The 27,604-nt window shown below is 46.1% G+C and overlaps 1 protein-coding gene across 1 annotated transcript in view; it reads right to left on the bottom strand.

The window, feature by feature from the left end:
* adgrl1a (adhesion G protein-coupled receptor L1a) overlaps window positions 1-27,604 on the bottom strand; it is a 149,864-nt gene that overhangs the window by 86,463 nt on the left and 35,797 nt on the right. The window contains exon 2 of the mRNA XM_056288563.1: window positions 2,873-3,060. Within this exon, the coding sequence (XP_056144538.1) occupies window positions 2,873-2,942 (70 nt within the window). The 5' untranslated portion in view covers window positions 2,943-3,060. The remainder of the gene's footprint in view (window positions 1-2,872; window positions 3,061-27,604) is intronic.

Here is a 27,604-nt window from a genome sequence, read left to right as displayed (position 1 = left end):
CCTGGGACGAATGGCATGCACTTGCAAACGCACAAACACACTCCCATACACTTGCACAGACACACACAAACACATACAACCATCCAAATGCAAATGCGAAGAGGATCGCACTCGCTCATGTACACACCTCTCGACCTGCACACCGGCACATGCATGCTCATTAATGTGCACATGATCGCACACATATCCCTTTATTGTGTAGGCACGGACACAAGTACACGCTTGCACACACCCATATATCCATGGACATTAATTCCCACGACCATAATGCAAACTGAAAGGCTCCAATATGGCCTCGTAATGGACCTGCCACTATTCACACACACACACACACACACACACACACACACACACACACACACACACACACACACACACACACACACACACATGTGCACGGATGCACAAATAAACACACACCGCAGCTCCTGCTGTGCTAAATGAAAGCTCTGTGTCAGGGCTTCATCATGTACGGCGCAGCTGCCTGCAATGCCTGCCACATTAAGCAAGCCTAATGGGCTCTTGGAGCAGCGACACCGCTCGCGCAGGGCTGTACACTTCCCGGCGTTGTGTGGAATCAGCGGGGCACACGTGTTCGCCGGGATACACACGTCAATCTGTTTCCAGCGAGCCTATCGGGACGCGGTGGAGGTTCTCATTTTGTACACACTGCCACGGCTGAGGCAGTATTATCCCGGGTTGGTGTATAGGGTTCCTGTGGGTGGGTGGGTGGGGGGGGGACGATTTGGGGTGGGAGGGATGTCTGCTGCCAGGCTTTGTTTTGTATTACGTTCTCCATTCTCACAAGATGCAGAAATTTGCATCAGCACTTCAAGCAGCAACGATAATCGTTGAGACGAGCCCCGTGAGGAAGACTCCCAACAAGTACATACAAGCACATGGGCTCCGCACGTTCAAACCACACGCTGTCGCAACGTTCGCGCGAGACGGCGGGCTCCTAAAGAGTGCGAATTTGGGAGTGAGGTAAATATTGGAATGTGCAGCCAGGGGTTTTGTGAGGTTAAAGCGAGGTAGATTACCGAGAGCGCCGAGGAAGAGCTGGGGGTACACATTAGTCTGTGAAGCCATGTGTGAAGATCCTGCAGGTTTCCAAATGAGCTCTGATTAGCCCGAGAGTGATTTCAGCATCTTTCTGGAGCCACACAAGGCAGCGGCCGGGCTCGCGCAACGTCAAAACTCTGCAGCACTTCATTAAATTCTACCTTTCCGGAGCGCTCCTCCTCTTCCTCTCCTGGCTCCTCTGGTCACGGCACGACGGAGAGAGCCTGTTTGATCCTCAGCGTGGCTGCTAAAACGGTACGCTTTTGTCCCTTTTTTTGTTTGTGTATGTGTGTGAGTGTGTGTCAGCTTTGGGGCTGAATACAGATAACAGTCAATTGATTAGTAATGCATTATTAATACTCCCTCGATGCCAGGTCACTGAGACAGCTGGAGGCTTATACACACACACACAACACACACACACACACACACAAAGCAGCTTAGTACCAGAGGCCAAATGTGTCCAATGAAACAGAGAGTATGTTACACAAATCCAATGTTGCAAAACCAGCCAAATTAAGCCGGAGGGGGAAAAAAAAAAACCCGCATCCACTCAAATTAAAACCACACCTGGCCAATCAGCGCATGTACACAGGGAACGTCCGACCCAATGCCGACACAGACACACACACACAAACGAGTTTCTCTTCTTCTTTCACGTCACTGTTCTTCCGGCCTCGCTTCCTCTGACTCCGCCCACTTATTCGCCGACCCTTACCGCCGCTGCTGTTGCTCTCTCCCCTTCGCCATTCTGTCTCACCCCCCCCAGATCCATCACCCAGTGGCACGCCGGTTGGCACAGAGTTGACACAGAGCACGGAGCAGATGGCGTGCTGTTGTCCGTGTGGTGGGCAACTGGCAGGACACCCCACTGCCCCTCCACCTCCTCACCACCACCACCTCCCTACCGCCTCCTAGTCCTCTTTCAGCCAGCCCCCTGCTCCTTTAAGCGCTCCCTACTCACACTCAAACTCACACAAACACACACACACACACACACACACATGTATACCCTCCAGCTCTACTGAAGCCCAACCAGGTGACCTGCCACTAGGGTCATACCAGCTGGCAGAAACGCACACAAACACACACATACACACACACACACACACGCCACGCACACAGGGCATAAAATATCTCACGGTACAGGGCACATTCAAGGAGGTCACACATATGGCACCATTACATGCACGGATTCCTCCTTATACTTGTTCCACGCTCCAACAAACACCAAGATGACAAGAATTTTTATTGACATTCGTGCTCCCACAAAGACACACTCTGTCTCCCTCGCTCTCCCACCGTCTCTAACACAGACCATTGGGTTAATCAAGTTGAGCATTTCTGGCCTGCTCAGCAAGTCAATACACTCGTGACCTTCATCATTGCGTTTTAGTTTTGTATGCAGAGTGACAAGAGTTCACCGCCACAAGAAAGCAGAGACTTCTTTTTTGCCAATACAATTTGCGATGAACATTGTGCGATTAGGTCAGTGTGCGATTTGGTCAGCCCCCTTCACTGCAATAGACGGATTCTCTCGATGCGGTTTGAGCCTAAAGGTTAGATGACCAGAAGGTCATTGGTTCAATCTCCAAAAAAAAAATTATCTGGGTAGGGGTGTAAATAATACTCTACCCCCCCACTGTTGAAGTGCCCTTGAGCAAGACGCTAAACCCCCAACTGTGCCAGTGCAGCTGCTCAGTGACCCACAGTAGGAATCTGCGGTTGCACCAGGCAACTCCCAGGTGTGAATATGCGAGCTGAAAAAGAGCGTCAGTGCTCAGCAAAGCCAAGTAGAGGAATGACTTACCTTGAGAAGTGGGTGTGATGTTACTTAAGGTGACAGCACATGTGAGGATGAACCAGACTGCTAGAGCCATGCTGGAGACCGACTGAGGGGGACGGGCTGCTGGGCTCAGGGCAGGGCTAGGGTGACGCAATTGCGGTCAGTAGGCACAGGTGAGCGGGACGGACGATCCTCCGCCTCCAAGGGTGATCCTGCAACCGGGAAAAGGACAAAGTGAGAGAAGAGATGATTTAGCATCTTAGAAGAACTGTCTGGTGCTGGACTTATTTGTGGAAGCCTTACACTGAAACGCCCCCCCCCCCATCCTCCCTCCTCTCTGCGTGTCATCTAGAGAGAAAAAAAACTCATTTGGGCAGTGTTGACTAATTTATTATGCGCTTCTTATTGGCGCTCCGTGATAAAAAGGCTGCATAAAACAGTGTGGCACTGCTCCAGAATATCAAAGGAAACATCGGCAGAGAGGAGTGGAGACGAGCAGAGAGGCGGCAGGGAGGACAGGAAAGCGAGAGAGGCGAGAGGAGAGAGGCTCCCCCTGTGGTGGTCAGGTAGAATGATCAGACACAGATCTGAGGCGCTGCCATTTTAGGTAGGCTGGCATGGCAACAGCTGTTGCCTCCACCAGCTCATCACTCTGCAGTGTGTGGATGCTTGATTGCATCAGACACGTCACATATGTTCGGTGGTGTGGACGGGGTCAAAATCAGCCTGTAAAACAGAGACACACGCCTCTGTTGTGGGCATGAACGCTGTACGTGTTTTGTGTGTCTGTGTGTGGTAGCTAGGTCAGTAGTACTATAAGACTCACACAGTTAATTTGCCTAATAAACTATATACCACTCTGGATGTTTCGTATTTATTTTCTGATGTAGATATGAAGACTCTAACGACCCCCCCCCAAAGTGGTGGAAAGACACTAAAAATGATACAGATGCACATTTTTGTTATAGACAGTAGTCCTCTGCCCGCTGATGAAAAGCACAGATTGGATTGTGTGTGTGTGCATGCATGCGTGTGTGTGTGTGTGTGTGTGTGTGTGTGCGTGCATGCATGCTAGGAGCCTTTCTTTGAGCTTTCTGACCCTTTACCCCTTTTATCTGATTGATCCTGTCATAGAAAACAAATACAGGGTTGTGCACAGCCACACAAACAACAATCCCCCCCAACACGCACAGACACGTGCAGACAAACCTGCATCGCACACTTGATTTATATTCACTACATGGCGCATCTCCAGCTGATTGATGGTCGTACTCTTAAAACTGATGGTTTATAAAGATTCGCTTTATTAATATATAGTCTTCATAAACACACCGTAAGAGCTAAAGGGAAAAAAATACATTTTAACATTTACAATATTACTACAAGAAAATATAATAGAAAGCTACCTATCTTACTACATAGCTACACTGCTGTTTGGTTTTAACAGGATCGGAAAAGCTGAACACCGAAAACAATTTATCAGTATCGCAGTTCAAAATACGAAACATACACTTTACTCAAAACAGCCAAAATCAAACACAAACCCACTAACCTTGTGCCCCTATCAGACAGGTGCTAAACAATACTAAATACACTCTTTCACGAGACCTCCAACACTTTGACAGTGATTATTTTCGTCCGCCTGCATTTGCAAATCTTTTCCCGTGTTTATCCGCTTCCTATTTGCTTTGATTCTCCTCGTTCCGGCTTCACACAACAACTGCGCATGAGCATCAGGCAGTATAACCGAACTTCAAAATAAAAGCGCATTTTAAGAAATAAGACGCTATCATACACAAATATGCATAAGCACAGAAAAGGGGACACTTATCAAAAATAATATAACTCACTTAAAGGTTATTTACACTCCCACCAATTATGAATAGTTTGCAGAATGTAAACATGAATGATTTATATTACCTTTAATCCAATTATTACTTAAAGTCTATATGTCTATGTAATAGTCTAAGCATAATGTCAATGTGTCAAATTCTGTATGCCAAAGGATATGATTGTGGAGAACTCTGGAGGCAGTTACACAGCCTCTAGCAACACAATCAGTTTCTGGACCGGGTACTCCATAATGGATAGCTTGCCGAGACGCTGTCCTTCTCGTCCCAGTTTCCGGTCTCCAAGACATATCTTGACTCTTCTCACAAGTCCATCTTTATCAGTGGTAGTCTCTACAACTCTGGCCAGCCGCCATTCATTCCTGGGCAGATCTTCAGCTTTTTCAATGACTATATCACCTGTTTGAAGATTTCTCTTTGCAGTGTGCCTGTGCTGTCTGGTTGCAATGTTGGACAGATATTCTTTTCTCCATCAAATCCAAAACTGTTCTCCTAGAATTGAACATGTCGCCACCTCTTACGTGCATACATGTCTTCCCAAGTGAACTTACCAGGTGGTGGTAACGCTGTGACAGATTTCATGGTGAGCAGGTGATTTGGGGTGAGGGGTTCAAGGCTGTTAGGATCATTCAGGTTGTCCAGAGTGAGTGGTCAACTGTTTACAATAGCCATAGCTTCATAGAAGAATATGCAAAGTGAGGTATCATCCAGCCTAGCAGAGGGGAGTAACAGAGTGTAACAAAGGACACTTCTCACAGTTCTGATTTGTCTTTCCCAGACACCGCCCACATGACTTGAATGAGGTGCATTCAAGTTGAAGTCACACTGCTTCTTGGCTAAAAATGCTGTCAGCCGATCAGTGTCCATCTCTTTGAAGGCTTCTGTGAATTCATTCTTGGCTCCTACAAAGTTACTGCCTTGGTTACTGCTGTTCTTCTGTGGGTCTCCTGAGCTTCCGACATGTCACACATTGATGCACATGGGATGCTACAGCTCTGTTGACCCCTGGAATCCAGTAGCCATTTGATCTGACCTCGTTAATGGTGAGGCCTTTGCTTTGGTGCCTGACCTTCTTATGATAACGAGCAATTATCAATTTGGTGATGTGGTGATCTTTGGGGATAATGACATGGTGTTTGACTGAGTAAGGGAGCGATGCTGCGCAAAATCGTCCTCCCACCTTGAGCAGTTTATCTTGATCCAGGAAGGGTTCAAAGTGATACAGCTTACTGCGAGGTGAAAGTTGGATTCCTTTGCTCAGTGACTTTATTTCTTCAGGATACACTTGTCTCTGTAAATCCTTAATGATGATGCGTTCAGCAGTCTCACGTTCCACTACTGTACTGAAACTGTTTGACTTGCCCTTCTTGGGCCAACGATAAAGATGTGCTACTGCTTGAATAGCTTTTGACCACAAAGACAACTTTGACATACGATCTGAAAGACTGACTCGCTCTGCTGTTTGTGTACTCAGTGTCTGAGCTCTTTTCACTTCAGTGTCTCCTATTGTTAATTCTTTAATAACATCTGCAACCGGTGGTATATCCTTCTCCCATAGAAACTTTGGCCCTGTAAACCAACTGGACATGAGAAGCCCTTCAGCGCTTAAGCCTCTCGAAGTGTGGTCCGCAGGGTTATCTTCAGTGGAAATATATCTCCGTTGTTGAGGAGTTGAGCTGAGATGTATCTTCTGCACTCCGTTTGCAAGAAAATTTTGAAAATGGTGTGCTTCATTATTCATGTACCCTAAGACTACTTGGGAGTCAGTCCAGAAGTATTCTACAACTTCTGTATATCCCAGTTCCTCTTTGAGCATATTGCTTGCTGTAATTGAGACAAACACAGCTGTCAATTCAAGCCTGGGAATAAATTGTGACTTTAATTGGGGTAACTCTGGATTTTCCCATGACCAGGGCACAATGAATGTCCCCTTCTTCATTCATGAGTCTCAAGTAGGAACACTGGCCATATACACAGGTGCTGGCGTCAGAGAAATGATGGAGTTCTCTTCTCATGACTCTTCCAAATTCATCAGGCACATAGCAATGGGGTATGTTGATCTTCTCCATGTTGATAAGATCGCCCCTCCAATGCGCCCACCTTGGCTGCAACATGTCAGGGAGGGGGTCATCCCAACCCATGCCACGCCTGCACATTTTCTGCAGCACTCCTTTCCCATTGAGCAGGAATGGAGCAATGAACCCCAATGGGTCATACAGGGAGGCAACCATAGACAGTACACCACGGCGAGTTGCTGGCTGGTACTTAAGGTTGACACAAAACCTGAAACTGTCAGATTCAATGTGCCAATGGATCCCTAAGCCGCTAGCCAAAGGCAGGTCATCAAAGGCTAGATCAAGTGCCTCTGTATCCGTGGCATGCTCAGAAAGTGGTACACTCTCTAAGACTGCTCTATCAATGGACACAAATTTGTGCAGTCTAAGGCCACCTGAGGCAAAAAGTTGACGTGCCTCTTGAGCAACCTTAATGGCTTCATCTGTACTAGCTATGCTGGTGACACCGTCCTCCACACAGATATGAATGCTCACCCTCCTTAGCAAGACACTTTATTCCATAGTTGGCACATCCGGGTGATGACGCAGCACCGAATAAATGCACCTTCCTTCAGAACTCTTACGGCTGTAAACCCAAATCTCAGTTTTTCCACCAGAGGAAACAAAGGTAGTCTCAGTCTGCTTCATGCACATGGAACTGATGGAACATTTTTTCAATGTCACACATCAGTGCGACAGGGTGTTGTCTGAATCGTATAACAATGCCAGTCAGATTGTTCATTAAATCTCGTCCAGGAAGCAAGTGATCATTTAGGCTGGTTCCCTTGTATTTGGCAGAGCAGTCAAAGACGACCCAAAGTTTCCCTAGCTTCTTGGAGGGATATACTCCACGACGAGGAATATACCATTTCTCTCCTCCCTTTCCTTCATTAAGAACTTCCTCCGCATCATCTTTTTCAAAGACCTCCATTCATGAACCTTACATAGTGTTCCTTATAACATTCATCCTTAAGCAGTTTCCTCCTAAGATAACCAAGTCTTACAATGGCCAGCTGCTTGTTGTCAGGAAGGTGAGGTCTCTCTTTGAATGGGAGGGGCATCTCATAATGACCATGGCTGTTCTTCATGATGCCTTCTTATAGTTTGATCAAGAAGAGGATGTCATCTTGGGACACTGTCTTGCCATCTTTACTGTCATCCTTGAAATCAGACTCTAATACCTTAATAACATCTGCTGGAGTGACTGGAGGAAGCTCTTTGACAGTGACCCTGTGACACATATTACTGATATTTGGTGAGTGGTAGCATAGTGATGAGCGACCCACAATGCTCCATCCTAGGTCTGTGAAGTGCATAGCGTCTGTCATCTCCTCCTAAAATCACTTGTCTAGGTGCTAGTGCGCTTGAACAGTTGTAGCCTATCAAAAGACCAACCTCATAATCCTGCAGTGGTGGGATTTCATCCGCTATTGTAGTAAGATGATTTAATTGCCTGGCCGTTTCACAGGTGGGAATGTGGGTGCGGTTCACTGGTATGCAGTCTTTAGTGTAGGCTAGGGGAAGTTCAGTGATGATGATGGAGCTGTAACCTCTTACTCGGAGACCTGAAACCCTTTCACTCTGCATGACAGAGTCCTTTCCAGCCAATAGTCATGGGTTTCAATCAGAAGAATAGCAGTACCAATGAAATGGAAAAGCCCTAACTGCAGCATCCCCAGCTGATTGATGGTCGCAGTCTTAAACCGATGCTTTATAAAGATTCACTTTATTCATATATAGTCTTCACAAACACACTGTAAGTGCTAAAGGAAAAAAAAAACTTTTAACATTTACAATAACACAACAAGAAAATATAGCAGAAAGCTACCTATCTTACTACATATCTACACTGCTGTTTGGTTTTAACAGGACCGGAAAAGCTGAATTTGTCAGTATCATAGTACAAAATACAAAACATACACTTCGCTCAAAACAGCCAAAATCAAACACAAATCCACTAACCTTGTGACCCTATCAGACAGGTGCTAAACAATATTAAATACACTCTTTCGCAAGACCTCCAATACTTTGACAGTGTTTGCCTCCCTACACTGGCTCCCTGTTATATTTCGAATTGACTTTAAAATTTTACTGCTCACTTTTAAGGCTTTAAATGGTATTGCTCCTTTATACATTTGTGATTTATTGACTTGGTCTGTCCCCCCTCGACCATTAAGGTCTGCAGATGGAGCCCTGCTAGTTATTCCCAGGTCTCGGTTGGTTACAAAGGGTGATCGGGCTTTTGCTGTTGGAGCCCCCACACTATGGAATGCTCTTCCTGCTGAGCTAAGACAAACTAAGTCTTTAGCTTCTTTTAAATCTCATCTTAAAACTTTTCTTTTTATGAAAGCTTTCACAAATGTTTGATATTTGTTTTTATTTTTACTGTTTTTATTTTTACTCTTATTTGATCTTACTCTTGTTCCTGCCTTGTCTGGTTTTATCTGTTTTGTTTTTTGTTTTTTTGTTTTGTTTTGTGAAGCACTTTGTAACATTGTTTTAGAAAGGTGCTATATAAATAAAATTATTATTATTATTATTATTATTATTTTCGTCTGCCAGCATTTGCAGATCCTTTTCCCGCATTTATCCAGTTCCTGTTTGCTTTGATTCTCCTCGTTCCGGCTTCACGCAACAACTGCGCATGAGCATCAGGCAGTATAATTGAACTTCAAAATAAAAGCGCATTTTAAGAAATAAGACGCTATCATAAACAAATATGCATGAGCACAAAAAAAGGGGGCACTTATCAAAAATAATAATTTCACTCACTTAAAGGTTATTTACACTACATATGTAGTAGTGTGTGCACGTGTATGCGCATGTTCATGCAACTGGCATGAAAGATGGCAAGAGTGACAGTGGCTTCACCTCTCTCCATCCCCACCAGCACCACCAGCACCAAACCCCCCCCCTTCCTGACCTTCTCTGATATTTACCCTCCTCCCCGGTGGCTAAGCCCAGTCCACAGCCACCGACCTGTCTGGGTGTCAATGTGTGTGTGGGTGAGCGAGAGCCAGGGAGGAGAGAAGGGGAAAGAGAGTACAAAGCACATCAGCAGCTGCTCTTTAAACAAGCCTATATTTCCATCATATTCCAGTTCTCACACACACACACACACACACACACACACACACACACACACACACACACACACACACACATTTTATTGATCAGTGTCTCCAAAAAACTTACAAAAAAAACCCACCTGCATGAACAGCCCCCCCCATACACACACACTCAGAGGGGCAACCTCTACAGCGTTCTTGTCTCGGCCTTAATTTGAGTTTGTTGTGCGACCACCCTCTATGGCTGGCAGCTGAGAGAAAAAGGACACGCTCAGAGGGAAGCCATGAGAGACAAAGCTAGAATAAAAAGAGCAGTACACAAACAGCAGGGGGGGGGTTAGAGAGAGAAAGAGAGAGAGAGATGGGGTTGGGGGAAAAAGGTGTGCTTGGAGCCTCGGCTGGCTGTGCTCTCTCACTTTCCCTGCCCTCTTCTGCCACTCGCTCGTTTTCTCCCCTCAATCTCACTGTTTTATTAATGGTCAAAAACTGATCCCCTCCTGTGCAGCGGCGGCTCTTTCTATTTTTCATCCTGCTTTTTGTGGGTTTAATAAGAAAAATCTGTCTCTCCTACCATCTCTTTTGACCATGCCCCTGTCTGTGCTCTCCACAATAGGTCTCCTGCGGTCGGAGCAGATGAGGAAGGATGCAGAGACTGAGTGAGAGATGGAGTAGTGTGAAAATGAGAGAGCGACAGAGAGACAGAGAGATCGACAGAGAGAGAGAGAGAGAGAGAGATGTGGGGATGGTGGATGGGTAAATGGTTAGGTTGGAGCGCTGGCAGTTTAGGGAAGGAGTGAGTGAGGAGGTGGAAGGGTGAGAAGCAGAGAAATGCTTTTCATTTCCCAGAAAAAGGACAGGCAACACACAATTATTTTCAATGCAACCCTTAGAAGCAGAGAAGGAAGGAAGGAAGGAAGGAAGGAAGGAAGGAAGGAAGGAAGGAAGGAAGGAAGGAAGTCTGGAGAAAGGAAGGAAGGAAGGATGGAAGGAAGAAAGGAAGGAAGGATGGAGAAAGGAAGGAAGAGAGAAAGGGAGGAAGGAAGGAAGGAAGGAAGGAAGGAAGGAAGGAAGGAAGGAAGGAAGGAAGGAAGGAAGGAAGGAAGGAAGGAAGGAAGGAAGGAAGGAAGGAAGGAAGGAAGGAAGGAAGGAAGGAAGTCTGGAGAAAGGAAGGAAGGAAGGATGGAGAAAGGAAGGAAGAGAGAAAGGAAGGAAGGCTGGAGAAAGGAAGGAAGAGAGAAAGGAAGGAAGGAAGGAAGAAATGAAGGTGGGAAGAAATGAAGGACGAAAATAAGGAAGGATGGAGAAAGGAAGGAAGGAAGGATGGAAGGAAGAAAGGAAGGATGGATGGAGAAAGGAAGGAAGGCTGGAGAAAGGCAGGAAGGAAGGATAGAAGGAAGGAAGGAAGAAATGAAGAAGGGAAGAAATGAAGGAAGAAAATAAGGAAGGATGGAGAAAGGAAGAAGAGAAAGGAAGGAAGGAAGGATGGGTGGGAGCAAGTTGCACAAATAAACACACGGAAGAAAAAAAAACGAAAGTAATAACGAAGAAGCAAACAAAGAAACGACTGAACAGACGGGAACGAGGCAGAGAAGCAACACAGGAATTGAGGAACAAAGTAAAAAAAAGAAAAAAGAGGGAGGTGGAAGCACAGAAACTAGGAACAGGAAGCGGTAATAGAGAGCAGAAGCCAAGCTTACTTAAAATAGCTGAAAAGCCAAGGAATAGTAAGAGGACGGGTGGTAACAGAGAATTGGGGGGGGGGGGTTGAAAACTGTTTCATCTGCCTGCTTGTGAGCATGCATGATTCAGTCTGCCTCTGGCGGAGTGAGTCTGGGGTCTCGGAGGGTGTGAGGTGCTGGTCGCAGCTCTCTGCGCTCTCCCTGCATGGGAGGATGTTGCACGCCCGAGGCCAGGGACTGACCTTTTGCTCTGATCATATCCGCCATCATAATCATCACCGTTTCTCTCCTAATAGCGCAGAGCAGCACATCCTTCCACGAGACCGGTGGCCGCAGTGTGTGGGGGAACAGACAGCGTGGTGCCAGTGCACCGGTGGAGAATGGAGGAGGAGGACGTGATGAAGCAGAGGAGGCTGGTGTGGCAAATGACGGACATAAAGACGGACGGACGCGGCGATCCCGAAAAACAGAGCGGTTGGCAAGTCGCGCATTAGCACACAGCTCAGTCACCGCGCTTCCTGCGTGGGCCTCTGGTTTAAGGCCCTCTATTAATTTGCCGGCTGCCTTGATCCAAGGCAAATAACCTCATTATCCACTTCTACTCGGATCATTACTGTAATCACTGGGATCATTCTGATGTATTTGCTTTAACACACGTGCTCATCAAGAACGGGTGCCACATGACGAGGAGGGAGGGGGGGCGAGGGCGGGCGGGGTGGTGGTCGGCGGGCTTTTCGCGAGTATGAAAGTGACTGTTTGTGGATGCTGTCGTGGCGGCCGTTCGCGTTTCCTCCCAGTCCCCGTCGTCTTCCTTTCTCTTTACTCTTTTCTTCCCCTCCGCACAGCGAAAGAAGCGTTTACGAACATTACCAAACTGGAATCAAAGGGATGACGAACAAAAGGCTTTGCCAGCACACTTACTGCTGCGTAATTACGAGGGCCGGCGGAGCTCTCTGAGCCGCTTAAGGGCTCCGCGTCTCTCCTGTGCCTCCCTGTTGAGAGGAATATGATAGCAAGGTGGAGAAGACGAGTAGCGAGCGGCGAGAGTGAGCAGTCTGTGTGTGTGTGTGGGGGCAGATATAGATCCACACAGGTGACTGGACTGGCACCGCATCTTTAAATTTGCCCCACTGAACACCTGCCAAAGAACAAACTGCTCCGACAACTGCCAACAGCTTAATTATTAGAGCGATAACCTCCAAGATGAGGCATGTTGCATGAACAAGTGGAACTCATGTGTGGGGGATGGGATGGGGGGGTGGGGGTGGCACGCAAAGTGGGAAGACTGGAAGCTAAACTAATTTATTTGGGTGGGGAAACACTCTAAATTGATTTAACGTTTTGACAGTCATAAATTATGGCGGCACGGTGGCGCAGAGGTTAGCGCGGTCGCCTCACAGCAAGAAGGTCCTGGGTTCGAGCCCCGGGGTAGTCCAGCCTTGGGGGTCATCTTGGGTCGTCCTCTGTGTGGAGTTTGCATGTTCTCCCCGTGTCTGCGTCGGTGCCCCGGTTTCCTCCCACAGTCCAAAGACATGTAGGTCAGGTGGATCGGCCGTACTAAATAGTCCCTAGGTGTGTGTGTGTGTGTGTGTGTGTGTGTGTGTCTGTGACGGCCTGGCAGCCTGTCCAGGGTGTCTCCCCGCCTGCCGCCCAATGACTGCTGGGATAGGCTCCAGCATCCCCACGGCCCAGAGAGCAGGATAAGCGGTTCGGATAACGGATGGATGGATGGATGGAAATTATGATGGCCAGCAACTTCATGCAAAGAGAAGCCATTGTGACTTGAGATAAAGCGCAGTCCTTTTGCTGCGTCGTTAAGACTAATATCTGTGTCTTGAACGCTACAAAAACGAATAGAGGCTTAGCTGACACCGTAAATATTCCGCTACGGAGCAAATGATTGCCGCCCAATGACTAATGTAGCCTAACACATTAAATGGAACGGCAATTACATCTCTCCTACATACCAGCAAATGATGTAAACATATTTGCTTAATATCCCGACATCTCACACAAGTGAAATTAGCATATCAAGTTTGAAATAACTTTCAACTTCTCTTGATCCAATTGCAAGGAAAAATGAAACATGTAATTTTCGATTTACCTCTTTTTTTTGGGGCGGGGGGCGGGGTTTAAGATGCTGATGCGAGAGTGTCACTCCGGGTCTAAGAGGCACTATGGCGTCTTTCAAAGTAAATATCACTAGGCAAAGAGAAAGCGGGGCATGTAGCATTAGAGTTTGATGAGACTGCAGAGAAGAGGCGGAGAGGAAAGCTCCGCCTGGGGGGCTCCAAGTCCAACTACCTCTGACTCATCGCTGCCGAAGCTCTCGCACACTCCACACCCCTCTCGTCACCACAGCTAGGCAAGAGTGAGCGGCACGGGGAAGTGTGACAGTAAATACAGATGGGATGGAATGCATTAATCACTTGTTTGCCGCCACTAAACTAATCACTCGCCAAAATGAATACAATTATCCTACTTTTCCTTTCGAAAACATCGACAGACACACCATGAAATATCATTACCTTCGCCATCTGCATTGAGAGCTTTAGCAGAGTGGGAGGCTGTGTGTGTTTTTATTGTCAAACTCGTCTTTCGGGACGTCAAGGTATAGCAATGATTATTCAAATTAGCCAAAGTGACAATTTGGACACACTTTCCAGTTGCAGTGTGTCAAAATTCTCCATTAATGCAGAATTTGGATGCTTTGAATTTGGATTATTCCATAACGAGAGTGTTAGCTTCTGTCGCCACGCTAAACCTGACATCAAGGGGGCCAGCATTGTACGACACCATTATCTATGAAATGCAAAACAAGAGAAAAGTGTTTCCTGTTAGTAGTCACCCTACAACTCCCTTATACTTTTGAAACATTCCCCACCCACCCATCCTACAAAAAAACAAACAAAAAAACTCATTACTAATGCTCAATTTTGCACAAAAAAGGGAAGAAATTGCAATATCAAGCTCAAAACAAAACAAATCAATATCAAAACAAGATCAAAAATATGATATCAGCTTGTGCAATGCCACTAAGTCCCTCTTGCAGCCCCAACCCCCATTTGTATCACACTGGTAGGCCTGTTGCTAATACTCCTAATCCTTTTTGGTGAGGCTATTGCTAGCAAGATATTATAATAGCATTAGATATTACTCCTTCACAACAACCTGATTCGATTACATTCGCAGTGATGCTCAACAGCCCGCACTGTCTGTAGTGAGAACAGACAGCTCCAGTTAAGCAAACGGTGCAATATTCATCCACAGCCGATGAAATTTTTATGTTAGCTTTCCACAGCCACACATGCGGGTCGGATCATCCTAACACTTCTCCATTTAGTGGGCCGGGTCAGTTAAGGCCGGCGTGCTCTTGCTAGCTGCAGCGGCGGGGCTGTTTATATAATGACACCATTGTGCCGGCTGTGTGCAGATGGAACATCAGAGCTCTTGTAATGGTCCGTGTATTAGGGCCAATGTGTTTGATTACTGACTCTGGGAGAGCATGGATAGGCTGTGTATAGTCAACAGGGAATAACGGCCCCCTCCAAAAAGCAACTGGGGGGGGACCTATTTGAAGAAACAGGAGGAAAAGGGGAAGACGCGGAAAAAAAACCAGGGAGCAACTTTAATGGAACTGTGCTTTAGGAGAATGCAAATGAGATGAGGGAATCTGCAGAGCTGCAGAACACAGTGGAAGGATATCAAACGGCTAGTGTGGCTGTCAAAGAGGTAGAGATGGGAGGAAGAAGAGAGAGCGAGAGCAAGTCCCTCTCACTTTACACAACAGACACTCCTGTACCACTTTTTTTTTCCAACTTCAGAATTCCACCCTTTGCTGTAGCGCTCCACAAACCCCAGCCCACACCCGTCTTCATCACTAGTGTCTACACTCTGACTATTATATGTTTCTGCAACAGCAATAGCTATCCTCTGGAAATTTTAAGAAAAGACGAGAGGGTGAGAGAATAAAAAAAAACCCCATCTTTCTAAAAACTAGAACTCCCTCCCTGTCCTAATCACTCAAGAGAGAGCCCAACTACCATGAGTGGCATGTGTACAGGTTAATCAGAGTATGCATACCTCCCGTGCACACATATGCATAGCGTGAGAGCGTTTGGCTATGCATGATAACAGTGATGTGTTAAATCTGTGAATGAGTGATAGAGATAGTGTGCCGCCAGCCAGCCACTCATACAGGCAGTCAGTCAGTGTTGACACCACGCAGCACAGAGTGCATGCTCCCAGGCTTTGTATCGAGCCCGTGAGTATGGCTTGTGATTTACAGAAGCAGGTTGATGGTGGAGGTGGAGGGGGGGGGCAGCTTGTCACTGTTCATTATTACTGATGCAACGGGGTAATGCCACCACCCATAAATGCCCGCCCTGTGATGCCCACTGCAGCTGCCAGAGGAAGTGACCTATATGTCCACCTGTCTTCCCACACAAACACTGGCCCTAACACCCACCTCTACATCTGCAACGCTGTTAAAAAAAAACATGCAGGGATGGAAACTTAAGGTATTTGGCCACAAGACCGCTGACCCAGTTTGGCTGCTTTCGCCAAACCATTTCCAAGCCATTAGCCACAATTACATCGTTGGCCAGTGGGAATAATTTTACACAAGCTGGATCTGAAAATAACCAAGATGCGATGAGATGACTGGGTAATCAGGACTCTGCAACCTCTGTTCACTGGAATTCAAGGTTTATTCAGTAAATGAAAGAACAATGCAACATGTGCTGGGGAGACAGAGAAGCCAGGTACAAGGTACCTGGCTAATACAAGGTAGCTCCAGATATTTTCCCAAAATTCAAAACTTTGTTCTGAGGGATGGGGGAGTGCTTTTATTAAAAAGGAAAGATATGAATTAAAGGGAAGATGGGGGCAACAATGGCCCCAGGATGCATTCAAAACCGGAGCGCCGTGCTTATTAAATGGTAGGCGCTTCACCAATAAGACCACGAGACGGCCCGGCCATTTCCTGCGTTTCCTGACTTGGATCCCCCCCTCCCTCCCTCTCGCCGCTTCGCTCTCCACGACGCTGCCGTCAAATTAGATATATTTTTCCCCCTCTCTCAACCTGAGCTGTCTACTTTGTCAGCGTGAGTCACACAGCAAATCAATAGGGGCAAATGAATTATTCACCGTAACCATTAAGTCTAAACAACAAGAGTGATAACCACGGTCGCTGGCATTAATCTTATGAGCCACCAACAATGAATTATGTTATAACGTAACGATGTTATGAAATTGTACTCCGCGCCTGTCCCCAGATGTCACTGGTTGGCTGTGACTGGCATGCTGCCACCCCTTTGCCCCGCGCGTCGCCGGGCCAGGCTAGATCCATCTTCATTAGAGACAAAGGCGCCGTGAGTCGTGCGCTATGATCAGTGTCTATTAATCTGTGAGCTCCATCAGGGCAAGCCCCCGCCACCGCACACCACACACAGACAACCACTACGCATAACACGCCGTGTTCATACAGAGGAAGACCTCAAGGGTTGCAGCGCACATGCAAGCAACACGTTAATGTAACGCAATACACGTGCAGGCGAACGTATGCATAGACAAACATGCAGATAGACCCAAGCGTGAACACGTGTCCCCACCGCAGGTGCATGGGCGCACACACACACACGCCCTTCCTCTCTCTGGTATCAAGCGCAGTTAAAATGTAAATAATTTGCAGACTGTGTTAAGTCACCCCTATTGGAGATGACAGTAATTCATGTGATTGAAACTTAAGTGTTGAAAAAATTTTTGGGAATCATTCAAGTCAAACAGAGACGCATGGATACTTCAAACCCTGACATATTCATAATTTCTCCTGAGAGTGCGTACGCCACAGGGGGAACCGTCCATATTTAAAAAGTCATCAGTTCTAATTTTATTTTATCGATTCACAATTTGAAATTCGACATCTAAATACAATGTTTCTGAGGAAATACACCCTTCAAACCCTGGCCTATCTGGTTTGTGTTGGAATGTGAAGGGTGAAAGACGCTTCCTTGTCTTCCTATCAGTTTTGCTGCCTCTGTGGTTGCTTTCAGCTCTGTAATTGGTTGCCAAACTATAATTTTACAGAGGTCCGAGCAATAATAATTCAACGAGAGAGTAAATTCAAATGACAGTAAATTTGACAAATTATATCTTACCTCTGAATGGGTGGGCTTCGTTATCGCAAACTTTATGACGAGTTCCGCCCGCTGCGGGGCGAATCACAAGCTAGAGGGAAAATAAACTCCGATATACTAGCTAGCTACGACTGGCGTGGACGCAAGTACATGAATACTGGGGTGGCATACAGCGCTTTACCTGTGCCCCCGTCCATAGTGTTATATTCAGTGAGCCGACAACAAAACTGGCGGTCCACACAGTAGTTCGATGCAACATAAAAATTCTTTACGTCACAACGCACATTCCCGTAAAGCTGTCAACTGTCGTAAAACACCAAACACAGTACTCACATAGGGTTAGTGGTTGTGTCAGGAAGGGCATCCGACGTAAAACGTTGCCAAATCATTATGCGGATTTGACAAGACCATACCGGATAGGTCAAGGCCCAGGTTAACAACAGCCGCCATTGGTCCTGTGCCTTTACAAGGTACCGATGGAAACTGTCAAATCCGCTGTGGCGACCCCTAAAAAAAAATCGTTATTGTGGAGCCCACTGCGTTTCTTGGCACTCTGCCTCTGATTGGCCAGTACTCATTGCCTCCGTTGGTTGGGTTGGTTATGGTTAGGGCGGGGTTAGTGTTAAGGTTAGCTAATCAGAGGCTGAGTAGGGGCGGGTCTTCCCAGAAGCTACGCAGGATGCTACGCAGCGGGCGCGTCTTGCTAAGAGTGGGATCCATAACAACGCCTAAGAAACGGGGAACAAGCCGAAAGGAGATACTGGCTAGCCTGTTGGTTCTCGATGGAAGCCGCGAATAAGATGCCGCTAGTGAGGACGACGTTGCGAATTTATTATCTACGCTATTTTTTAGGTTAACTTTACATTTTAATTAAAAGTTAACCTAAAACCTGGCAAAGGGAGACATACAGCAGAGCTTAATTTGGTAAATTATTTAAAATCTAATTGGCTGCCGTTGCCACTGTTTTTTATACATATTGTAGCATATCAGCATTCTAATATGGGAACCAAGCGACCACTAGGGGGTGGGCTTTTTTAGGGGTTTTTAGGCGGGTGTTTGGCTGTATTACTACTGGCTCCTCGCCGATATCGTCTATCAGAATCTCCCGTCGTACCTCGGACCTCCATAGCTAGCTCCTGGTGGTTCGAAAGCTTCTCTCCCCCGGCGTGGATTCCCACTCACGGATCCCACTTCTGACACCAATGAAGCGTTTCAAGCCATTGAAAGGTCAGGACCACCACGTAATCTCAGTTGAAACAGTCAGGTTTATTGCCCTTTTTGTTTACAGCCACGACCCACACTAGCTGCTTGCCGCTCAGTCCCAATCATAAGACCCCCCTCACTTCCGCCAAACACCCACCTAAAAACCCTTAAAAAGCCCACCCCTAGTGGCAGTCCACCTCTAGTGGTCGCTTAGTTCCCATATTAGAAAGCTGGTATGCTACAATATTGTAACGTGCATGGATACGTAGACACGTCGGCTGACGGGTCGGACCCTTTAGTCGAGCGGTTAGCGGTGTCTCCCGCGATACGGGTTCGCGTCCCGGCTGCGGCGGTTCGTGTGGTTGCCCCTCGAATTCGTTACAATATGTTAAGGTTTACTTGGGAAAACGGTCATTATGCAGAATTACCATTAAATTGACCAACTCAGCGTCATTATGCACATTTACCGTAACATGTATATTTAGTAGGCCGCTGTGCCAATCTAATGATATAATTTACTAACAATATTATTTACTAACCAGATCGCTTGTTTGTGGTGGTGGGTTCCCAAAATGCCATGATCGCTACCCAGTCCATGGTTCTGAAGTGTCTTACTAGTGGTCGCTTGTTTGTGTGCGCTGTCATGATGTGTAGGCTTACATGAACAGTTGTTGGTTTCATGTGGTAGGAGGGGGTGGCTGTCATGCGTTTTGCACATAGTTTTGTACCCCAGCCCACTGTCACCGTATAGTGCTGAAGTGCACAAGCAGTTTGTATGATGATGTGATTATTTGTAAGGAGGATTTGCATTTTGCTTTAGAAGTGAGCTGTTTTGTACTCCCTCCGTGCTGTTTGCTCGTTGCATTGCCTAGGCTGGACTAGCGTGTTAATTTTTGTTTCAGAGCTGGAATTGTCATAGATAACTTTTGCAGTACTATAGGAGAGGACACAATAAGCTAGGCTGGTCGTTGACTATTTTTTCCCGGCGAGGGAAGGGGGGGAGGGAGTCAGACGGCCAAGGTTTAAGAGTCACAGTTTGCTACAGGCACACACAGAAACACCTATATATACACACAGACACACATTCTTGTACTCCTATCTTTTCGAGGGCCCCTCGTTAACTATATTCATTCCCTATAGCCCCTCAACGCCAACCTTAACAATCAGAACTACATGCGTAACTTTAACCTGATTCTAATCCTAAACCCAAACTCTAACCCTAAAACAGACCCTTCAGATAGTGTGGGGACCGGCCAAAATGTCTTCACTTTGCAAAACTGTCCTCACTCTGATGGACAAAAACTCAAATTGGTCCTCACAATGATAGTACAAGAACACACATGCACGCATGCACACACACACACACACACACACACACACACACACACACACACACACACACACACACACACACACACACATAAGCCCACCAGGGTGCCACATGTGATGTTGACCCAGTTTAGATCTGTGGCACAAAGTGGAGCAGGCATCCAGAACAAAGAGACAGTGACATTTAAAAATAGGTTGACATTCTTTTCATCCCAGCCCAGCCCATACTGCATACAATAGAACTATCCATCTTCTGTGACAATAGTACTATCAGCTAATTATTCTGGTGTGTCTTCAACGTGCTTCTTTGGAGATCTTACCTCCATCCTGTATCTGTATCAAGGATTCTTCAGGGAGGTTTTGTTTTGTGTACACGTAGTGGGAGCCAAGCATACATTTATACCTGTTAATGTGAACATACACATGCGTGTGTGTGTGAGATGTATACACTCTGATAGCATTGACCCGACTCTGCCTGCCAAGGTTATCAAGCACCGAGATCGGCAGAATGGGCATCAGGAGATTCTGACACAGCAAGCCTGGTTGACATGCCCCAATTCTCCAACATGGTCATCACACACTTATGAGCACACCTACACACACACACACACACACACACACACACACACACACACACACACACACACACACACTTAGCTGTCTGCCCAATCTCAATTTAACACTAAAAAACTGCCACTTAGCTGTCTGCCCAATCTCAATTTAACACTAAAAAACTGCCAGCCTCAATTATTCATTTACTGTATGTAAAACCACTGAATCAGTCATGAAGAAATTACTCTCTCTCTCTCTTTTTTTCTCTTGTATGAATATCTGAATCACAATGGGGAAAATAGCCCGCTGTCATGCACTGGAGAGCGTTATGAAGCCTAAAAGCCCGGCTCAAGCACAATAACAGACTGGTCCGCACAGCAGTCTTGTTTAACTTGACAACGGGTGCTGACGGGTCTCTGCGTGAGGGCCTATCATACATGTTAGATGCATGTACACGTTAAACCCAGCGGTGGACTGAAGCCAGTGTGGGCAGTTTACTCCTGATGCTAAAATTATCCCCACATCTCAACCTCTCCTCCCCCTTCTTCTTTTCCTCTTTTCACTCATTTTATGCCTTTTAAGACACGCCGGTAACACCACCAGACAAACATATGCGCTTTGTGGTCCCCGGAGAAGGAGGGTCTGTGGCGGGCTGGTTATTAGAGAGGAACTGGAAGACACAGCCCAGAGACCAGAGCCGAGGGCCCCCAGTCAGTCACGCTGTAACAGGTGCTGCTTTCCACTGCCTGCTCCTGTTAATTACTGACAGGGTGCCGCTGGAAAACGCTTTTGCAGGGGCTCACACCAGGTGAGTACCCATTAGTGCATGGAGTGGATCCAGAGGGTCTGTGGCGACTGCAGCCCCCCCCACCCCCACCCCACACACACCACCAGCCAGAAACTTGTGGAGTTAGGCTAAGTACAATCACACGGTTGTACAGCTTCTACAAAAAAAAGGAAAAACATATGCGTACGTGCAGAAATGCATAGGCCGAGCATATACTCGCTAACACCGTCGATCATGGTATTGACGGTTTGTGAGCACTTACTCTGTTTGTACAGCCTTCCATTGAGTTCAATTGTATTGTCACTATACTGTGAACTATGGGAAATGTACAACACAAGTTAGTCCTGAGGACTCCCATACGATAGGGATGAAGGGAAGAAGGCACAGCATATTTCAAAAACCGGGATAAAACAGAATAACAGACAAAAGGATGATGAACGTGTTGGTGTGTCTGTCTGTCTGTGTGTGTGTGTGTGTGCGCACAACAGGCATGTTTTAATACACTTTTTTGAGTGTGCCAGCGCACACACACACACACACACACACACACACACACATACACACACATATACAGCCAAACTTATGCATCTCTTTTCTCTTTCATTTTTTTGTGTCTTTTTCATCTCAACCTGTTCCCGATGGCTCGAGTACATCAGTTTATCGACACGTTCATTCAAAGACACCGGTCTCCCCCGAGCCTCGTGTTTCGACTGACCTTTCACCACCCCACCCCAACCACCAGCACCACCACACTCTGAGTCTCAGGTGTCTGGTCACCCTGAATCCCTCCCTCCGTCTGCCTTTGTCCGGGAATAAAGGTTTGGCAGAGAAAAGGAATCAGGGATATAAAAAGCAGACGAATCGACAGATGTCTCATGGTGCCTGCCGCTATCCAAGTGGAGTACGCAACCGTTTGTGTTACCCCGCCTTATCGCCGCGTTCCTTTCTATGTACTGGCTCTCTCTCCGACCCTGCTCTCCCCCCAGCCCACACCCCACATCCCCCACACCGCTCCTTTTTCGCAATAGTGCACTCCCTCTCTTAAACCTATCTTCTCATCTCCTCATCATCAGATCCCAGTTTGCTTCTTTCTCATCAATAATGGAGTAGCTTTTGACTGGGCGAAAATAAGTAAGTCCCAGCCAATCGAAGGGGGTCTCACCGCCCCATTCTGCCAGCTGTCGTCAGCCAATAGGAGAGGAGTTTTTTGGGTTCTCAAACGAGATCAGAAGTGAGTCGATGCTGCGATTCCATTTAAAGGCAAGGTAAATTATTTACACGACATGTTTGACTGCAAATTCTCCTTCCAACCGGCACACTGTTTTCTGCTCAGCGTGTTACCAGTGATGCAAAAATAAACTTTTTTTTCTCTCCTGGTAAAAGATGCTAAATGCAAATAGTTATTCACTGACAGAAGTACTCAGTCATAAACTGAAAGGCCCCTTTAACATAACTACACACACATAAATGAGCTGATTAGCTGAACATGCTAATGAGTTCATTATTTATAAGAGGCCTTTTTATGTAAATTCGCATGCTGGCTGAGTTTAGATTAATTATATATATCATAGTATATTAAGTACACAATAATCTGTAGCAGTGGCTACAGATAAAGAGATAACGACCACAATTAGTTACCATTAATGTATCTATTTCCATCGCATTGATTTGCTTAAGCGTGGCACTGGCCCTCTTTACAAACTGAAGAAAGCCCACTTTAATGTTTATGAAGCTGAGCCGAGCTCCTGTGAGTATCCCTGTCAAAGCACAACGCTGCCTCTGCATTCAAAATGGCTGGGGTGGGGGTGAAGGGGGAGTGTTACTTGGTTTCAGCTTCGAGGGTTTTCCATTTCTCTCTCACCCTCTCTCTCTGTATCTCTCTCTCTCTCTCTCTGTATCTCTCTCTCTCTCTCTCTCTCTCTCTCTCTCCCCTTTGTCTCTGAGCCCTCTGACCTGTGCAGGGCTCACGTTCCTGACTCCTCTCTCAGCAAGCTGCCGATCGATGGATGGATGGCTCTGACTTCACCCTGACTCACTAACCCTTCATGCACATCCTCTTCCTCCGAGGGGGGTGAGAGTGTGCATGTTTGTATGGGTGTGTGTGTGTGTGTGTGTCTTGCTGTGTGCCTGGGTGTGTATGTTTGAGTTTGTGCACAATTAGGCGGATGATGTATGTGTACGTGGGAGTGTATATTTGCAAAGCATGGTTTAGTGTTTATTTTGGCAGAGCTGGATATATATGGATAGGTCTCTCTGTGTGTGTGTGTGTGTGTGTGTGTGTGTGTGTGTGCGTGCGCACATGCACGTGCGTGTGCGTGTGTCTGTCTGCCAGCTACGGTCTCAATCACCCCAGAGCCCAGAAGTCACGGCAGTGAGAGAACAGATTGATTTCTCCCCTCCCACGCACAAACAATTAACTACACAGCGCTCAATTAGACACACGCTGCAGATGCCTTCAGACAAGCTTTTCCCTTGACCCTGGATCTTTTTCCACTTCCAACAAACAATAGCCCTCCTTCACCTCTCCATCCAGGGATAAGAGGTGCGGGTAGCGGTGGAAAGGGGAGCGAGAGGGAGAAGGAGGGGATAGGGGGAGGTTTACGGCTGCGTGTGAGCCCCTCGTCTTGGCGAATTATCTCTCCTTGTTGTTAGCGGTATCTTCGCAGGATTATGTGTCCCAGCACAAAATGAGCCAAGATTATCTTTAATGGCGTCAACGGTGTGCGGTGTCATTATCACCAGCGTTCGCATGCTGATCAACCGCAGCTTGTGAACGCGAGCTGTGCAAGCGGAGCCGGGATGCTAATTCATAGGCGAGGGAATTTCCAGTCGAGCGCGGAACCCTCTGTATCAGCCATACCCGTGTCCACCTTGGGGACCCGTATCTGCGTAACACATGTTGATCATCCAGTAAAGGACAAACAAGGTTCTCATCCCACTGTCAGCTTTCTGTCACTTTTCATTTTTCCACGTGAAACACCCCAGTGAGCATGTCTCTCTCTTTGCTTTTCTCCCTCTCTCTCTCTCACTCTCTCTCTCTCTCTCTCTCTCTCTCTCACTCTCTCTCTCTCTCTCACTCCCCCGCCCCCCTCCCCTTTTCTCCCAGAGCCAAGGCATTTGTCTGAATTTTCGGCGGCAGCCTCCTACTGCTTCAGTACACCGGGGCTCCTTTGTTGACTGCCACTGAAATAAATGACTATCTATTAGCATTAATGAAATGCCTTTGGTGTTTATTTGTTTAGACTCTTGATTTCCTGTTGAAAAACATTTGGCTGTCCTTAGTAATACATTTGACATCTTTCATTCCTTTTTTCTCCACCTTCACTATTTTATTCGGGTGTGTGTGTGTGTGTGTGTGGGGGGGGGGGGGTAATTAACAAACAATTACCATGAATGGTAAACAAACAGAATAGTAAGTCTCCCCTGCCCTTTAAGCCTTAACGTGACGTGAAAGGGATAATGACATTCAAAAGTTGGTATGTGTTACTGAACGAGGGAATACCTAGATAGGGAGGAAGAGAGACAGGGGGACGACTGAGAAGCTACAGAAGTACAAGCTCCTATTAGCATTAATATTTGTAATTCTCTCTGTCACATCTGGAGACTGAAGAAGAAAATGGCTGAAGTGGGTGGTAGGATACCCCCCCACACACACACACACACCTGCACATCTTGGGCCTAACCTCACATTCTTTGAGGGAGGTTGTATCCCCCCCCCAGTACCGAGAAAATACCAATCTATCCCCCCTATATACAGTAGAAAATGTTAAATATGTCCTCCTTTTATGAAGCCTGTCAACGGATCTGTCTCTTTATTATTCCCTCCCCCCCAAATTGTACGCTTGGTTATTTTGCATTACAGTGTTAAGTCTTCCTTTACCAATTTGTCTGACTTAATTTTACTTATACCTGTAAAGGTATTTCAGGTTTGCTTTTTGGGAGAGAATCCAGCATAGGGGGCACAGTGACCTTATTGGACAGGCATGGACCCTCAAGGCCCGTGCATAACGCTGACGCTGATCAGATCTCCTAACATTCTAATCCACCTCACATTGTTCTGTGCTGTGATGCTAATCTAATGGGGGTTTTTTTTTTGGTCAGTCAGTGGAGGTGAACAAATGGAGGAAGTAATGTTACCTAAAGAGCAGAGAAAGCAGGACCAGTAGTCGCACAGCGGCAGCTTAACATATGAGTTTTTTTTTCCAGACAGTATATTTAACTAGATACCTAAATAGGTCATGTTAGCTTAGTAGATAAGGCAATAGCTAACGTTTCGGGTAACGTTCAAGAACATTCATTGTATCAAATGAAAAAGATTATCAAGGTCAGTCGTTCTTCTGGTAAAATAATGGTATCTGGTCACAATGCAGGCAGCACAGAGAGACGGAGAGGAGGAAGGAAGCATGCTGAAAGCAGTAGCTAGACAGGGGCATGCTCTTGGCATGAGTGTTTATTGAAATACAAGCATGCTTTATCTGCTGCGAAAGCAACATATAAACATATGTTTATAAACATAATCCCAGATTTCTCTTTGACACTTTAGCTAAATTTACTGAAAAGCAGCCGTGTAATAGCTGCTCACCATTCATGGCCCATGAGTTTCTAGACTTTGTCTGCAATAAGGTTGGACAAGATCATAAACAAAATTAGTTATTCAACTCCGGCTACTCCTGCAGATCCTGTCTTACAAAATTCATATCTATACAATAAGTCACTGATAGTCCCTGTTATTACAGCTTTTGAGACTATCCCTCTTTATACTTTGACTAAGCTTGAGTCAGCTTCTAAACCAACTACTTGCCTACTTGATCCTTTACTAGCAAAAAAAGACCTCTGGCCTTTCCTGGGACCTACAATGCTTGTAAATTTATCACTTACTACTGACACTGTTCCCAGCAGTTTAAAGACAGCTGTGGTCAAACCTCTACTTAAGAAAGCGCACCTCTCTTAATAACTATTGCCCAGACTCTAACCTTCCATTCTTTTCTAAAGTACTAGACAGAGTTGTGCATCAACAACTTTTGACCCTTATAAAATAAAACTATATGAACATTTTCAATTGGCTTTCAGGACCTGTCATTCCACTGAAACTGCTCTGACGAGAGTGGTTAATGATCTTCAACTTGCTATGAACTCTGATTCCACCTCTGTGCTTCTACTACTGGACCTCAGTGCAGTCTTTGGCACCACTGATCACTGTGTACTGTTAGACAGAATAAATTGTATTTTGGTGTCTGACTGAGCTCTCTCTTGGATTAAGTCCTACTTATCTGGGAGAACACAGCATGTCTGTTATCATAATATTAAATCAAAATTCTCTGACATTAAATATGGCATACCTCAGGGCTTGGTTCTTGGCCATCTACTTTTATCTCTTTAAATTTCACCTCTTGGCCAAATTATATGCAGTCATGGAATACATTTCCATTGCTGTGTGGATGATACTCAGCTGTATGTGATTATAAGGGCTAATGATCATACTCAAATTAATAATTTAGAGGCCTGCTTTGCTCCTGTGAAAAATTGGATTTCACTACATTTCCTCCTTTTAAATTCAGATAAAACTGAGATGCTGGTTGTTCGCCCTGCTAGACAGACACCAATTTGATCAAGTAACTCTTGACAACTCGACAACTCTGTGATTTCACAGAGTGTGGCAGCCAAAAATCTTGGTGTTACGTCTGATCCCAGCCTTTCCCTTGATAAGCAGATTAAAGAAATCACCAAGACTGCCTTTTTTTCACTATGTAACAGCTAAAATTCGGTCTTTCCTGTCCATGTCTGACACAGAGTACATGCATGTACTCAAATGCATGTAATACATGCATTTGTTTCATCCAGACTTGATTACTGTAATGTTCTGTTTTCAGGTCTACCACATGCTAGTACTAAAAGTCTCCAGATGGTTCCAAATGCTGCAGCTAACTAAAACCAGAAAATTTGACCATATTACACCGTTTCTTGCCTCCCTTCGTTAGCTTCCTATCCATGTTAGATCAGACTTCAGCGTACTTCTGCTGATTTACAAAATCCTAAATGAGTTTGTCCCATCATACCTGTCTGATCTCCTTAAACTGTACAATCTATCTCAAGCCCT

This window comes from Lampris incognitus, chromosome 10 (assembly GCF_029633865.1).
Source record: "Lampris incognitus isolate fLamInc1 chromosome 10, fLamInc1.hap2, whole genome shotgun sequence".
Taxonomy (NCBI): domain Eukaryota; kingdom Metazoa; phylum Chordata; class Actinopteri; order Lampriformes; family Lampridae; genus Lampris; species Lampris incognitus.
This window is presented reverse-complemented; position numbering and strand designations above follow the sequence as displayed.